The 18,967-nt window shown below is 31.8% G+C and overlaps 1 protein-coding gene across 4 annotated transcripts in view; it reads right to left on the bottom strand.

Annotated features, from left to right (window-relative positions):
- The window catches only part of LOC123710765 (forkhead box protein P1), a 56,144-nt gene that overhangs the window by 18,885 nt on the left and 18,292 nt on the right, over positions 1–18,967 (bottom strand). For all 4 annotated transcript variants that reach the window (XM_045662937.1, XM_045662936.1, XM_045662938.1 and 1 more), the window contains exon 3: positions 13,706–13,732. In XM_045662937.1, coding sequence (XP_045518893.1) covers positions 13,706–13,732 — 27 coding nt within the window. The remainder of the gene's footprint in view (positions 1–13,705; positions 13,733–18,967) is intronic.

The following is an 18,967-nucleotide window of genomic DNA, read 5'->3' as shown; positions in this document are numbered from 1 at the left end:
TCTTGTGCCCATTGAGGTCAAGAAAAGTCATCTTGTAATCTGTAGGGACACCTATAATCTGGTGCTGCAATCAGTACAGTGGCGTCATGCCCAGAATCGTGCTAAAACTTACTCCGCCCGCTAAGGATATACAACTTCACGACTATCTAGTCCAGGTTAGACTATTGGAGGACCCTTCCTTGGTCTGAAGACGAATACTGGCCTTTCTTATCAAATCAATTTTTGTGTTTTATTTTAAATTATCATCAATTTTGTTTTAGAGATATACATTTATAACTGTTTTCTTTTATTATTCGAACACCGGAAAAAAACAATAAAAGTCTGAAATTTCGTATACATAGCAATAAATAAAAACATTATTACATAGTAGTTTATTTGAATAGACTGTGTATACATTTTTTATATAATTTTGGTCTCAAACATCACACATATTCCAAGGAGGACAATCAGATACTTGGATACAGGACTACAAATATGTTATACAAAGGATATGTGTCAATGAGGATGACATGAGAACAAGGTGCAGCGCTAACCAGATCCATGCAACTTCCTCACAACATCGCAGCACAACGCCCGAGGGGAATGTTTGTATCGAAGAAGTCGTATGGATAATATTACCCTATTAGCGATTTATGCAAAAAATATCAATAAATCTAATATGACACTCAGCACGTATATGTACGTGATAAAATATTAAAATATATCTTAATGATTGTGTTTTGTAAACATAATTTGCTTATTTTGCGGAAGTCCCGTTATACTAAAATATGTACGTCAAATGTTATCTATAACGTAAGCGTTATCTAAAGAGATATGGACAAATCGACGGCTTTTTTTGAAAATTTAATATTTCGTATATGTAATCGTAATACCGCTTAAACGTGAATCCCAATCCAATTTTGTTTGACGTTATTTTTAAAACCTATTAGAGCGAATTTATGGTGATGCCGGTGCAAGGGCATGGCTAGGTTTTATTTGAAATGTAAGGCGTCATTTTATATTACAATTACATACAATTTCTACCCTAATTTCTATTAGTGGGAAAGACATAGTCACACGGAACTCCTGGGTCTAGCGAAACCATATTAATTCGAAATGGTGGTATTTGTCAATTTTTGATTTTGAATATGATCATGCAGCAAACTCCGATACACGTCTAACAACAACTTCAGTATGAGCTCTGGGGCTTAAAGGAATTTTCATATCAGTCAAAAGTCTCCATATTCTTTGCCCCATGCTCTGATGATGCGGCGATTAAGGCAACCAAAGAAAAGAAGGAAATAACAATATAGTAGTTACTATGTTAAGTGATACCGACACCCATGGACACTCGCATTGCGAGAAGGTGAATTGTAAATTGTCACCGGCCTTTTAAGAATTGGTAATTTCTGGATGTATTGTTATACGTATTGTATATTTTGTAAGTATATTGGCAAATAATGGTTATTTATATAGTTGAAATGATATATGAAATCCATACGGTTTGTATAAACAAATTATATTATTGTTTTGCGAACACCGTCACGTAAAACAAAGCAAGGCGTGTATTTCGAAAAAACAAAACAATGTAACTTGATAACTAAACATTACTCATGTTTATGATAAGATTTCTTAAAAGGGTTATGTTTAACCTTTATTAAATAATCTTTAATATTGTAGATATAATATTTTATAGTAGTAACTTAGCAACGAAATAAAGACGGTCACAACAGCATTAAAAACATATTTATTAGTTCGTATGATAATTTGTGTAACCTAAAAATTGACGACCTATGTTGTTCGTCTCAGAATAACATTCACCATTTTTGTTTTTCACAAACTGTGCTGTTCCATTTAATCACAGGTGACAGCTGTCAAATTTCAGAGTTGACACTTGCTCCGAAAGAGTTACACTATATTAATAAAACACTAACAACCCAGTCTAGATAACTGAATAAACTGACGAGTGTTCTTAATATGCAACTTTCAATAACGAATCCAACCAAACAATGAATTCACTATAACAATGAAATCGTTATTGAGGGCATAGATACAGACAATTATGGGTATCAACAACGCTGCCCTGAGACAAGCCGAGCATCGAACAGTGGAGGCAGCGAAGCCTTAGAGGGTTTCAGAACAAACAGAACGGTGATGAAAATTAAAGATAAATTAAATATGCAATAATTAATGACGTATAAGTCTAATTATGAAGGTATTCTCATGGACATAGCAAGACTATTGACGTTTATGTGTGTTAAGGCATAGAAGGAAAAAGAAAAAAAAAACAATAAATGAGTAAGGAACAGTTCTTATATTCAGGTATTGTGACAATATATAATATGTAGTAGAGCATCAGCCTGCTGTACATAGATACAGCCTTAGAAACTCCTCAACCTAAGGATATTGAATAATATAAAAAGTCTATGGAGATGGAGGATAAGTAGACTGGAACTATAGCGTCTATTTCTACATTTTAATGATATTAGCACAGTGTTTCGCCATTATCTAATTATAGAAAATAGAAGATAAAACTTACCTGTCTGACCGCGTACAGCATTTTCTTATCTCACTCTTCAAAGTTCACGTGTAATAGTTAATTTTACTTGCAATTTTATTTTTCTAGTTAAATAATTTCACTACTATCAGTCATTGTATAACTATATAATAATCTGCAATTTTTGTCACTGTTCATAGTTATTACAAATGCCTTGATTATTTATTAATTGAGGTAATATTTAATAATAAGATAAAATTCAAATTTTATAATGTAGACAGTTCAACAGAGATTTATTTTACAAATGAAATGTTACTACCTGAATTTAAATAAAAAATTGTCTTGAATTTAGTTTTATAATTTGTGTATTGGAATTAAAAATAAAAGGCTGTGTTTACGAAACAGTAATTATAAAGGATATAAGCGAAATATATATAAAAAATATGAACGTGTTTAAAATAACTATCTTATACATCCTAACCTAACACCCGTTGCTTAAAAAAGACACCAATTTGCTGGTCAAATGGAAAGCTTTTGTTGCTGCAGAAATATTTTATCCACCAGCGAACCGCCTAGAATTCAAACCTCATTTAAAACTGCTATTAAGAAAATCAAGTTCATATTTCAAATATAAAGCCCACACGATAATTAGGACTTTTAAAGTATCATAAAGTACTGAAAAGCGACAATACACCCACCTCAAATGCGGCGAAAGGGGCGACCAATCACAAGCGTCCACTGAAAAGTACCACGCCTACCCGCTTTAAAGAGACGGAATACAGCCTTATTGAAAGCTTTAGGTAAAGCCTTTTATTATAAAACGAGGATAGCTTTTAGTAATAAAGCAAAATATATGTCGCGTTTAGAAAATGTACAGTTGAAAATATTACTTTCAGGTCGAATTAAAACACGTCATGAAGTCCCTAATCGAATATCGTATATTTTTTATTTTTGTTATTGATATTATATATAACTGAAAAGTTTTAAATAGATATTCGTACTGTTATATCAGCTTTAATATAATGTAAATATATTTTTAGCTAAGCAAATAGTCAAAGTCGTATGCACTTAAAATGTTATAACAATTGCCAATTCTCATGACTTAAGAAAATTTCCATACATTTACGTACAAGGCAGTTGATTGAAATCGAAGTTAATGAAGCATCAGTTAAAATAAGCCCTGAAATTAAACAACGATTATCGTGGCATGTTGTGGCCACATAAACTATCTGCTATCTAATACCAGGATGACATCCTGAATTGTGCTATTGTGCTTCCTCTGAGATACACATCTGGACATCAGGTACTGAGCCTTTGGTCATTTGAAAGGAACCTTTGTTTTTAAGTTGGAGGAAGAGCACAAATTCCTTCGTTCATATTCAGCCTGCTGTCTTGATTGTCAAAGCTGGTGCCCTGACGTGACCATGTAAATGACCATTACTCATATCAACGCCATTACAGAAGACTTAAGCAAAAACCTGATGGTAAAAAAAGTGTCGGAAAAATAAACATACATAAATGTTATTACTCATTTTGCATTAAATATCGTATAATCATAATTAATTATGAGAAAAAACTCTGCCGATTCTGTCGCCCGAGTAAACGATACTTGGATGTTTCACTCGGATACATTTTTTACCACCATTATGATAATTCCGTATGAAGAAATAAAGCAAACCTAGGGAGATTGCGTCTACAGAAAGGTGTGGGATTACGAACATACACAAATAAAAATAGAAACTAAAATTAATATTTCAAGGCTATTAAAACATGGATTTTTTATAACACAAATATTACGACTATTTACGATATAGGAAGAATAATAATTGTGAGAAATGAATGGAAAACTAAAATAAATTAGAAACGGTCTCTGTAACAGGCCCTTGTGATACCTTTAAGGCTGGCAGCATTTCCTCATTGTATTCAACTGTACGATACTTATTCGTTGAGCGAGAAGAGCACCAGCTCTGGAATCACCGGTACTATCTACCAGGCGTCAACTTGAATCTTTAATTAGATGTGAACTTTAAATAGACTTGAACCCTACAGCCGCAAGTATACTCCAAAGGGAACAAAATTAAAGTTGAAGGAAAGGCTTTATTTTTTTTCCGTTTGTTTTCCGCCTGCTTTGCCAGCCTTAGCCATTAAAATTAAATATTCTAAAACCAGAATTCATTAACAACTTGTACATTTACGGAAACTGAACGTGTTTAATTATTGCATATAGACTACATTAGATTTGTTAAAAAGCAAAATTTAAATCAATAAATCAGTCCTGATGAACTGGAATTTCTGTTACAAGGTCAGCTCATGCAAGCCAAGAGATATTTTATATGATGACATTGTCCAAGATTAAGATGCTATGCGTTATCCACCTCAAAAAAAGATTAGAAAAATACTAAACAGTATTTTTAAATGATTGTTAAAAACAGATAAATAAATTTTTTTTTTGACATGAAAGCGTAGGTAGAATGTCAGCTATGTCAAAAATAATTATTATTAATATGGCTAAATAATTGAAGAAAAATCTTCAAAAATACCAAACATAATTATTAATTTCATTTCTTTGCCAAGAATTTTTTTCATATAACTTGTAAATAAATAAAATATTTATTCAATTTACAATTTTTTTTACAGAATACAGGACGCCTAAAACGGGCAGTCACCGGCGCCCATGGACACCTATTTTTAGAGGGTGTGTACTTTCAACAATTTTGTTACAGGTATAATTGTATCTTTGAGAATCTAGATTTCAGTTAGTATTCGTTTTATATGTATCTGTTGAATAATTTATTTAAGATAAAAATCGCAGTAAATTACTGTACCTGTCACTGTTAAATTCGAAAATAGAATTTCTAACCTTAAATTTTGTATGATGTATTTTTACATACAAAGACATTAATTACAAAGATTAGTTTGTAGTACATATAGCTCGTATTGTCTCAATTTCTGAAGCAGCGGATTTATCATGTACAGAGAAAAAAAATACTGAATTGAGATTGCGAATATGTATAAGAGGAATATTTATAAATACATTTACGATATTTTATTCTCAATCTACAAATTTGAAATTTAATTTTGTGAGCCATCTTTGGAATACTGTTGGAGGCTTTTGTAATTATTAATATTTCTTATCGCATACTTTGTTTCAATTGAAAATCCAATATAAAATACATCTACATAAAACACTAATTTTCTCTAAGGACATTTGTAAGATAAATTTTTATAGGCTAGGAAAATATTTTGTTTTTATAAAGGTTAACCTGCATGGATACAAAGCAGATAAGTTTGCAGTAAGTAAAGGTTTATGCCTATAAACCTTTACTCTGTCTTAATATTTCATTTTTTACATAAAATCATAAATGTTTAAAAACCGGATGAATAAATTTAATTGTAATATTTTACCTCCAAAACAGCCTTTTGGTATCTTTTAAAAGATTTTTATTTTAACAATAATGATTATTAAGAGATCAATGATCAAAATCGAGATTTAAACCTCCATTAAACTTAATTGTCCCTTATCAGCTGTTAAGTACGGCACTGAACAGCGGTCTGTGATTGGTCGCCCCCTTATGAGCGACGACGTGATTGGGCGAGCGCACATAAGCGACATACCACGTGCTTATAAGTTCCAAATTCAAAACTTTTGCGCGCCACTCAAGACAATTTAAATTTCGAATTTTATTAAAAGCTACAAAGATTTAATTTAAATCCAAAAATTAAGCTATTACGACCTGAGATGTGATGTGATAAATTTATTTTTACTTACATAGAATTTCATCTTATCTCATGGGCCGTTAAATAAAAATTTTAAAATCTTAGCGAATTCGATTGAAAACAACACTTTCGTTCAACAATTAAAATATTAAAAAAAAAACCACTGAACAGCGACAAAAATTACCACTCATAAGTTCCTTGCAGTTCCGAATGCAAATTATTTACACTGCACTACAATGCATTTTATTATAAACTACAAAACTACACAATATAACACAATAAACTCGATTTAAAAATATATATTTGCTTGCGTTTCGCGCATCTAAACAATACACAACAGTCGTCCACGCGTCGGCAACAACAATGCTTCGAAATAAGCAATATTTAACTACCGAAGTGGGGAGGGGCAGCGTACGCCCTCAGTATTGGCGCTACGGTTGTGGTAGTTATAGTTTACGTGATACACAGCTCAAATACAAATAATATAAACATTACAGCCGAGCATGCGCAGTGCGTGCAGACAGGGATGCAGCATTCGATAAGAAATGATTTTCGAAAAACTACCTGTTATAGTACGTTATTTTGAATGATTGACAGTTGCTGTATTGTAGTAAATGGTGTTGAATCGCCTAAATTGCGTTTTTTATAGATTAATTTGCATATTTGTGTCATTGTTACGGCGCATGCGTGGTGGCGGAAGTCGTATCGATGCAAAGTGTTTGTTTTTTAACGGCTTTTTTAATTTAACGCTTTCAGGTATTGTATCGCAATTTAGTAAGGATCCCGATATGTTATATCGGAATATATTGAAATATTGACTAATGGAATATGCATAGACCGTGTTATGGTTAAACATAAAATTAAGGGAAAATGGGGTAATATCATATTAAAGTTTCCAAAAAAGTTGAGTGGTGATCGAAGTAAGAATCAGATACGTAACAACTCCACACAGAGTTTGAAATGGATTTATTTCAATTATAATTTCATGTGAACTATTTGCGCATGTCTGGCTGCATTTACACCGATGCATGTGAAAGATCGATATCTAAAAAATCTATTTATCCTAGTATATAATCTTAACATATTTCATTATTCTGCTCGATAGTAATTCATAGGGAAGAGAGAAGAGTCTACTCTTGTGAAAGTTCGAACTCTTTCTGTGCACGTTTCTCTTTAATGCTCACCTAACATTAACACTCACCGGACTCGCTCAATGTCCGGGACATGGACAAACATGACAAGAAAACCGGCATTCCTTAGACTGAAAAAGTCGACGGCGTCTGTCAGGCATAGGAGGCTGATCACCTACTAATCTGAGGCCCAGACGTAAAAGATTTTTACTAGTTACTACTTATAAAATTAAATTTACTATATATATCTACTTTATAATAATAAAAATAAGGTCACTTTTTACTGTGTCAGTAGAGTAAATGATAAGTGTTTAGCTGATAAGATAAAAAAATAAATAATCAACATACTGATAATAAGAAAGAACGAGACAGTCCTTTAGCTGCATCAATAATGCGTTATATACGTATATAGATACACAAAGATACATGCTTATACACATTTCCGTACTTAAGTATAACTTTTCTGTTATAGAATAATTTTAAAAATCGTCTTCAAAGATCCCGATTGACCATATTTATTGATTTAAAAGAAATTTGGATACAATAATTAATAATTATAAATTAAGTAAAGGTTAAGGTCCCTATGACAAAGTAAGATAATATATTATGTCTTAGTAGTAATTTCTAAAGCCAAAAATGTTCCTACCAATATTAATACAAATCCAGTTTCACACAGTTCTAAACATAACGTTCGTTATTTTACTATTACAACTTTGTCAAACTCATCAAAGAGAGAAAGATACACAACGCGTATTGTCTATATAGATGTGGTACTTAACAATACACATAACCCTTACCAAAGTTCCACTTGTTGAACTTAAGTTGTTGCAGTGGATTAGTGTTCCAAAAAAAATCTGTATGGTACAACTAAATCGTTGCCAAATTCCAGGTTTTATCCATACCACCTCAACAGGTGGAAATCTTTCACAACCCTGGCCCACCCTTTACCAACTAGCGAACTGTAGAATCAGGATTTAGTGAAGGTCAACCACTACATATTTAAAATGTAGTTTACTCCTTTATTAAAGACCGACAATGAATCCACTACCAACATGGGTGCCTTTTGTATCCGTATCTTTAAAAAAAATGCTCAGTCTCCAAGGGAGAGTGCACTCTACTCCTGCTACTACGTACTTGCTACTTCCTTAATGTTTAATGAAAATTGGATTATGTGGTAAACATCTAATGGAAAAAAGCCCAAAAATCGACACTTAAGGATTTAGACTATTATTATTACGTTACGGTGTGACAACAAATACAAAGTATAGGCCAATGACACTTCGTTATCAATTGATTGAGTAGATATTGATTTTGTGGATCAGACTTCTCAAGAGTACTTATAATAAATTTTGGAATCCCGGGAACAACTTTTTGTATCAAACGCACAACAGCGTTAAAAATGATTGCAATAAAAAGTTATTTAGTATATATTTTACTATATTTACAGCATTTTCCTAAATTTTATTATATGAAGTCGTTGAGTGAGTAGTATTTATTTTAGTATTTACAGTTAAATTCGATTTCAAAACGTATATTGTAACATTACAGTATATACAAAATAGGTATATAACTAATTATAATCCTAAATTACAGCTAGTGAATAAAGCATAGATTTAAGTAATTTAAAAAGTGTAGAATTAATTTTCACTTTGAAACAAAAAGGCTTCGCTCATGAGGGAGTAGGCGGAGTCAACTGCCCTGATCAGTGCCGCCCAACGTAGCTGAAAAGCGACCGCCTACCACCGTAGGAGACATCGACACTTTTACTATCATTTTTAAGACGAATAAATCTTTTATGTAATGATTTTAAAAATAGAATAGATTTTGCCAATTGTTCAACAATCGTAACAATTTTCGTAGGCTGTAACAATTTCGAAAACCTTACAACTCTAATTTATCTGTTAATTTACTGCAGAATGTCTTAATGTTAGACCTACGTGTATATAACATTATGTACAATTATCTTTAATAAATATATATATATTAATGTACAAACAAATTTTTAGGTTGTCTTTTTGAATACATCTTCGATTTATTCGATTCGATTCTTATATTAAATTTCGTAAATCTCAACACTCTAATTTAACTGTTAATTTATTGAGGAATATCTTAATGTTAAAATTACGTGTACATAACATTGTAACATGTATGATTATCTTTGATATAAACAAATTTGTAGGCTGTATTTTATAATATATCTTTAGATTGAATTTCGAGAACCTCACTCGCCACTAATATTTAATTGTTGTTGAAGAATTTATTAACGTCACTAATGGTGATGATGTTCAGCGTTAAAGTCCAGTGAGGGTGTTGGAGATTTTAGCATTTGTTTCGTTTTTATTTTTAAAGGTATGTATGATCAGCCGTCCGCGCTACAGTTTTTAAAATAAGATCTTTACGATGTGTTTTTCAACACGTATCTGCTGTTAATTGCAGACTCAGAACCAGTAAGGCAACATATACAATATTGGTATATTTAAATAACTACATAATATTTGTACCATCGTACATTATTGAGGAAAACCGTTTTAAAATTAAGAAGAATAAGGATTAAGAAAATATATTTTTTGTGGGTGTTTGTATCGCAAAATATTCTGATTTTCGTAAGAGGATTACGAGCCAAGTCTTTAATTTATTTATTTAACATTTATTAAATATTTCCTTGTGTGTTTACTTGCGTAATCCGTTTTTATGCTTTATTTGATTTAAAAATTGTGCGTAATTAAACATTAAACTTAAATATCGGCGAAATAACGTATTTATTTGATTTTTGTTAATGCTTTTTTTATTATTCCGTCAATTTTTTGTTACGGAAAATTTGTATATATTATAGCAATTATCCAAAAAAGATTTTTAATGATTTCCATAAAAGTAGTAACATGTAAAAATAGATTATGGAATTACAAATATATAATTGTAATACACCAATATGGTGTATAGACATTTTGCGAATATTCTTTGATAAATACTTTGACTCTTATGCTAAGATGTTAATGGCGGACAGAAATAAAACTAAGACGCTCTCAGTGTATATATAGTATTCTAGTCATATACTAGGTTCAATTTAAGAGTTTGAGTTTTCTTAGACTTGAGCGCTTAAACGCCTATATTCGTTTATTTCTACTTAATATTGCTCTTAAAGTATTTTTTGCAAAAATTGTAATTTCACGTTTCTGTAGTAAAATACATTATATTTCTATTTATACTATAATTAAAGTTGTAAAGAAGGTCTTGTTTTCGCTTAAAAAGATACTTAGACACGGCAATATAGCTGTCTTCTAACTCAATCCCACTATTCATTTCACCTTTATTCGAATCAACCTCGTAATTTCCTTAGTATTAAATTTTACCAAATTATGTATCTGTTCCGAGGTCATTTGTTTTAGTCTAATATAAAGTAGATCAGTCTTTTGTGCCCGACGCCGCCGTTTTGGTTCTGCGGTTTTCTTACAATGTTTTCCAGGAGCGTTAGACAAGACAAAAAGTCCATTGGTACAGAAACGGCTCGCTCGCTCTAGCTCGAACCTACGACCTCAGGGATGAGTGTGACTGAAGCCGCTGGGTTAACACTGTCATCGTCAGTCAGTATATAAACAAATTAACTAATCACATTAGTTTTAGTCGTCTAGTTCATATAAGTCTTAAATCAACAATTCCTTCATTAATTTGTGTCATGGAACGCCAATGAATAAATTTCTGCTTTATAATTCGAATTCACGATAAAATATGCTGGGAATTTTTGTTAAAATTACAAATGGAACAAAACGCAGTATATTAAATCCTATAAACTTCGCAAAACAATGTCAAAATTTGATATATATGATATATATATATATCAAACCTGCCGTTTTGTCATGATTCTGAATCTTACTCCAACAATCTCCTGTTTTCCTTGAAATACTGAATACTTTACTAATATCTCTGAATATATGATCTCAATTTTTTTTCTATATATATATACATATATATTATGTTGCTAATTTCTTTACGATCCATTTTTGCTCACAATACCTTATATACCTTAAATATCTGTCACAAATCGTGTCTTAGTTGTAAATGTGTTTAATGGATATCATTTTATAACTCAATAAAAGCTTCTTTTTACAATCCATTGGGAAACATTCTAAGTTAAAATGACATTATGTTTTGTGACCAAGTGTTACGACTTTGGCGTTGTTTGTGACTATGCGCGTACGATAGTTTTCTACTCGTGTAGAAAAAATCGATTTTATTAACATTTTATAAACATCTCCAACGATGCTACAGTATTGGCCATTTATATGGTTAGGCGTGTCTCTCAATGGATTTATGATTTACTCATTTCTTTGTACACTTATCACTTACTGTACGGTGCAAGATAGCGTCGTTAGAACGCCCGTATGCCGTTAAAGCAAACATTGACGGCGTGTGTCAGGCACGGAAATCTATGGCCAATGAATTGTTGTAGCATCACATGAAACGTCTTGTAAGAGCCTTACATACATTGATAGTTCTAAGACGTGTAAAATTCGCTACGCCACCAGGTTCCTGCTGTATTGGACAGCATTCAGTTGCTTTTTAAGACATATTTTAATCATATTTCAATCTGTACTAAATGTATATTTATTATTAATCGATTAAATAAAGATTTCCTTATTTCTACATAATTCTGCTACTGTATGGTTTTCGGAAACGAAATAAAAATCGTCGTGTTTTCATTTAAGCTCCACTCAAGTATGTGTACAAAATATTGTCGGTATATAATCGGTATTATTGTGACCCCTGTTTGCATGTTGGATAATGGACAAAGCTTCTTACTTTTTGAAGATATAACGTGTTCGTTTGACATTGATTAATAAAGTCTAACGTTTTCAGTATTAGTGCATAATATACAGAACAAAGAATTGTAGATTTGCATAAAATTTTATAGATTTCTTTGGGTTAGAAGATTCTCATTATAAATAACGATTATTGGTGGTTACAAGTGCTTTTTATTTGTATTGTTACATTATAAGGTCATAGGTTCATTTTCATCTAATTATGCTATAGAAACTGTTTTGGTGTATTACTACAATTATTTTAGCTTCAATTATTCACAAGGCACGAACTACCCAAGTCTGGCTTGAAACTAACGTTCCGGACTTTGTAAGAGTTGAAGACTGACCCTCATCTAGCCCAGACCTCAAGCCTTTAGACTTCAAATTATGGTCAGTTTTAGAGGACATGACCCGCTCTATGTGACACGGCAACATTGAGTCTCTTACAAAATCTTTGGAGCAAGCAGTGACGACATTTCCCTAGGAAATAGTGCGTAAATCCATAGATATGTGGGCACATGATATAATGGCCTGTATAAAACCCAAAGGTGGCCATTTGGAATAGAATATTTTCAATTTATTTCTGAGACTCTAATAAGTATGTAGATATAAATTTGAATAATATTACATTACTAATTTTAAATTTTAAAAAAATGCATTTATACAATAGAACTGATGAATAGACTAAATATTATAATTAATATATATTATTATATACCTTCCATCTATATTTAAAATCTGTACAGTGATATTAGTATTGTTCTTGGGTTAATTACGTAATGAAATAGGACTTAAGACTAACTATGGTGCGATTATTGTTGCGTAAGGGCTTGCGTAGCGCTACGGCGTAGCAGGGTTACGCCGCCCTACAATTATCGTGACCATTTATTTAAAATCGTCTCCCTTTTACATATTACACTGTAAATATATAATAAACTATATTAATTGATATAAATGATCCACAAATCAAAGCTAATATCGGATGATAGGTTACCACAAGAAAATTAATTAAAAATAATGTCTATCATACTACTATTCTGTCTGAAAAATCTCAACTTTTCTTTTATGTCACCATGAGTAACTCACGGCATATCATTTAACAGCAAACAAAATGCAAAAGTGAAATGATATACTTGATTTCCAAATAAAATAGCACTTTAAATCAAATCATGTACGTAAATAACCGATTATTGACAATTAAACATATTAGGTTGGGAAAAAAGTCTTTTCGTATTATAGTATGTATGAACTTGTAATAAAATTTCTTGGACTAATACTTTTTGTATTTGGCTGGTTTTGGTACCTGAAAGTTGAAATTTTAAAGAAGATAATTCCAAATTCAAATTAGGAAAAAGTGTGACTTTTATTTATTTTTTGTTCTATCAAGGTGAGTAAATCTAATGAAGTAATAAGATACATTTTAAATTGTACTACATAAATGGTAATCTACATACTTTAGTTAAATGTAAATGAACTATATAAAAAAATGTTGTAAATTTTCTTAAAAAATGCGAAGAAACTTTTTCACCAATCTATTATTTAATTCAGAATGAATCATATATTTGACAAACATAAGATATACTTACCAGGAGTGGTAGTTGCACCATTGGTGTCTGAAACAATAACAATATATCTTAATGAAGTCTAGTAATTAATTACAATAGTTTCCGGAAGTTTTAAAAATTCTAAATGCTTATGTTCATTTATGATTTTTTTTTGTCTGCCACTCGGAAATCGCTTGAATTCGAAAAGAGCATATCAAATTGTTGAAATCTTCCCGAAAATATTCCACGTAAAACAAACATATGTTTAATGCCTTTATTTACTTTCATTCTAGGCTAAACTTTTAATTCATTCACCCCTCAATTTAAAGTAATTATAATAAAAAGCCAATCATTGAGACTTGATTCCATTGTGACATCCATTAATTTTTGTATGTTATCTTAACCGAACGAAATAAGATAAAAGCGTGTTGGAACACGTAATCTGACGTTTGCGGCCACTAGGTGAAATTTCCAAAAAGCTCGTACAGTTCCTTGCTCTATACATTTCCTTAACAAATTCTCTAGCGTTGTACCTGCTGTAAACCGGCGCCTCATCATCTTCACTAGGTGATGATGGAGCAATAAATGAGTGCTTTTGGAGAGGCCAAGAGACACTAAATATTTGTTTATATATTTTGAATTATTTATTTATTAACACTTCGTTACACTACAGAATAAAAAAAATAACATAATGAAATCAAAAGGAGGGCAACTGGCGGCCTTATCGCTTTCGAGCGATCTCTTCCAGTCAACCACTGTGAGTAAAGAAAAAAAATGTATTAAATTACATAAGATAGGCATGTAGTGCAAAAATACATGTTACACACAGTTATTCAGGCAAAAACTAAACAGGATCAAAAAAAAAGCAAACTAAACTAAAAAGATGATACATTAAAAATAGAAAGTAAAGAGACACATAAATCACGATAATTTAAGATAAGTCTCACAGTTAGTAGTTGGGAAGAAAGTTAGGGATGCGATGTGGACAGGTAATGTTTGTACAGAAGAAATTTAAAGGAAGGTAGAGAAGGAGCTGAGCGAATAGGGACGGGAAGTGAATTCCATAACCTAACTGCAGAGACCTTAAAGGAATCGCCAAGAAAGGCGGAGTTATGCGCTGGAATTTCAAGGGTATAGTTTTCGGAAGAGCGTAAGGTATAGTTATTTACTATACTTTCATAGAACAAATGTTTTATTTGTTTGTTTATATAAACAGCCAAAGGAATTTACTCTACACTTAGAAGACATATAACAAAACATCAACCATAATAACGAACAAATTGCAGTATATTTCCTTAACCTACACCTATGTAGTTTAAACTAAAACATTTATATTTATCAAACAATATTAACATCGCCAAAATCACTGAACCGAGAAATACCTTGACCGAAATAACGTTGTGTAAAATGATAAAAATATTTGTTATTATTGCGAGAGATTATCATTATTTCTTCTACGTAAATAAAATTATAAACAATTTTATATTGGGTTATTAAAGAAATATCACCCATTTTTAGTGGGTGCTTTGCCGGCCTTTGAGAGTACACTCTAAGTTTGAATAGTTGGAGGTCGTATCCCTAAGGGAAGATCCCCACCGGGAGTCAATTCTACAGATCGCAAGCGAAACCTTGAGAAACTGATTGTGGAAGATTTCCAAGATGGTGTTGATGAAATTTTCCATTGATTGTGCCTACAGTGCCATCGATTTTTCTATAAAACGTGCGCTTTGAGTGAAATAATATAATATGTATAACCAAAAAACAGCTCCATACACACATAAGCATTAAAATATTGCATAAAATTAATATTTATAAAACAAAAACGCAACGTATATTTTAATTGATTTTTTTGTTTATATACAAAATGTAAAATGTTTAGGTTTTCGCTTCTCCGCATTAAAAGTTTACGCTTTTATCAAATTGCTGTTTGGAAAACACTCAATGTTTTTATGATTTACTAGTTCGCGCCTTCGGTTTCACTTACACTCTTAGTTATACATTTATAATATGTGTATTATTCACACGAGTTTAATACACAAATATAAAGTTAAAGGGCATTGATTTTCGTTCCTTCAGTGACATATGTTGAAAATCTTTTTAATTTATTAAAGAAAGCTCTCGGTGCTTGTTGAACGTAGTCCATAAATAAAAATAACTATTATATTAAAACTTAATTACATTGAATGGTCCAGTGAATAGGCCATCTCGCTCTTACAACTTAATTACTAACATTGATGAGAATATTGATATTTTTACAATAATCTAAAACCTCACAAAGTAACGTGGTAATTTTTTTATTTTGTGGTTTCTTGAGATAAATTTGGTGGCGGATGTTGTATAGATATTAATCAATCTAAATGATACTTATGTTATTGGACATTATCGGAAACGAGAATTTTAAAATACGATTTATGAGTATGGTAAGGACAAAAGGACTCAATATAGGCTTCAAGTGTGCGATCATTGTTTACATTTTGTTAACGTTCCTAATTATAACTAAAATATTTAACTATAATTATAATACTACTAACATGTAACTTAACTAAAATTAGGGTACATAACTTTTACGGTAAAAACGTGTTTTCTTTAAATGTGTAAAAGTTACGTTAACAAAAGACTATGTACATAACTTTCATTTAATTTTTTTTCTAGTTTGAAATTTTTATTTCTAATATAATTGATATGTATGTGTTTGAGTGTAAATTTTGTCATGTCATATTTCCTTGTATCTTTTAAGCATACATGTTGTTTTAGAACTAGTAATATTATTTATTAAATAGAATAAAACGGCTTGTTAATACGACGAATACTATGGACGGCTAAAAGAACCAATAATTCCATTCCCAACCAACAAAAGATCATTACAAGACTGTCAAATTTTAATTACAAATTAGTATATTTCAGGTATGTTTTACTATTGAAAAGCAAAATTAAAATTCATTTCTCAGATTCAAATAAATGCTGGAATATTCTCTACAAAATGTTGTTTGTTTTTCTTTCAATACAAAAGCAACTGGCTCGGACGATGCAGCAAATAATTGTGAGGCAACCTCTTCCGGACTCTACTTAGAACCAAACAGCGCTTGAGCGCAGCGCTGAGCGCAGCGCTGAGCGCTTTAGGGCAATTTTTTCCGCACCAACAATATAATGAACCAGCAACGAACTGAAGTATTTCCGAACCAATTCGACTTGTGATCTTGCAAGAAAAGAGCGTACCAAGTTTTAAATGGCCAACGACGCATTCGCGAGCCTTCTTACATTCAGTGAGTCTATGGGCGCCGGTATCACGTAAAATCAGGTCAACCTCCTGCCCGGTTGCCCCTCTTCTATAAAGATAAAGTAAAATTCGATCTCTATATTAACTAAGACTCGTAGCTATGACTAACTTAACCACGAACTTCGTTTCGCCTTAATATGATTTTTTACGTAGCATACCTATTTAGTACATACCAATGATGGAATCATTTGCTACCCCATACAGATTCTTCGCCTTTATTTTTTATATCGGAAGTAACTGTTTTTCAAGTCTCAATTTTTTTCTATCTGACACCAAAATCTATAAGGAGTTGTAGTGACTACAATCAACTAATTTATGGTCCTAATTCAAATAAGACACTTTTCAATATTTTGTCTGTCGTATTTTTTAAGGTTCTATTGAGCGCAAAAAAATATGTTTTTCACGAAAAAGTGCAGCGTCAACGCTGTACGCAAGTCATCTTGCGAATCTATACAAAAATGAAATGAAAACACGATGTTGTCTGGAGTATAATAATATAAATTTATTAGATTATTAAAAGTAAAATTAAAATTACCACAGGATCAATAGAAATGTGTTTTTGCTTTGTTCTATCGAGTTTAAGTCAGATTTAGTCACGTTACCAATATTCGACTGCCATATATCACTTGTTATTGAATTTAACAATGGTGCTACAACTCTTTAAGTCTGGGCCTCATATTATTGTATCTGTTCCATGGTCATGTCTAATAGGTGATCTACCTTCTGTGCCTGATACACTGTCTAATGGATCTAAGGCATTCCGGTTTCCCTTCGATATTTCCCTTCACCATACGAGCGAGTGCTAAACGCTGCTCTAGTACTACTAATTCATAGTACAGGCAATATTCAATAATATAATACTGTTGACAACCAACATTGGAGATCGAATAGCTATCGTAAGAGGAACGCAACGATAGATTTTGTTTAGTAGCCCTTCTTGGAATTAAAGCAAAGCGCGGGTAGTTCGAAAGGACGACGTATATGTTTGAACTCTCAAAAAAATCGATAACTTACAAGACTCGTTGTATCACTATGTCATGTGAAACAAGTGTGTCTATAGTTCCTAATAATTTTCTTGCATTCCCAAAATTGGGCGATTTAACTAAGAGTTTTTTATCAGCTTTATCCGCTCTACGCTTTTGACTTGGGAACCGTCAGTAAATATATAATTAGAACCGTATTTTTTTATGTTGACGTCCATAAGTGCATCTGTACGAAGACAGGCAGCCAGACTTCTGGCCTCGAGGCTTTGAATGTAATACATTTATCGTTTTGATAATAAAATACGTATTATTGTTAATTAATGCGAGCAGTATTGGCCTAGTATCTTCAGCGTGCGACTCTCATCCCTGTAGTCGTAGGTTTGATCCCCGGCTGTGCACCAATGGACACATGCTATTTAACTCGCTCGTAGGGTCGAAAAAGTCGAAGGCATGCGTCAGACACAGAAGGCTGATAACCTACTTACCTATTAGATTAACAAATAATCATGAAACAGATACAGATGTGAGGCCCAGACCGGAAAAGGTTGTAGCGCTATTGATTTTTTTTCAATTGTAAATTAATACTTTAGCTGAATGTCTTATTGGTGCTAAAGGACTTCACACTTCATGATTGATGGCATAAAAATCCATCAATGCATCAGCAAAAAATATTTTACAAGTACACATTGGTGTACATTGCACATACAAATAGTTAATTTAATATTTGTTTAAAATTATAACCTACAAGATAATTTAGATCTATTTGCTGTACATATCTTTTAAAAACTCTAATAAGAGAAAACTGTTTTACATAAATCGTCCCGTTACGGACATCGAAAATTACGATCTAGCCTAACATAAGACTAATATGTAATTTTAGTCATACCTAATTTAATTTTGATAACAGTTACAGTTTCTATTAATAGGAAGACTCTGGTCTTGTGTACTATGTTTTCCACTAACCACTGTTAGCACTAACGTGCACTAATTAACTTAAAATTTTAGTGTTCGTCTTGCATATAGCACCTAGTGTTAACAATACAC

This window comes from Pieris brassicae, chromosome 6 (genome assembly GCF_905147105.1).
Source record: "Pieris brassicae chromosome 6, ilPieBrab1.1, whole genome shotgun sequence".
Classification (NCBI taxonomy): Eukaryota; Metazoa; Arthropoda; class Insecta; order Lepidoptera; family Pieridae; genus Pieris; species Pieris brassicae.
Note: the sequence above shows the minus strand (reverse complement) of the source record. Positions and strands in the feature narration are given on the sequence as shown.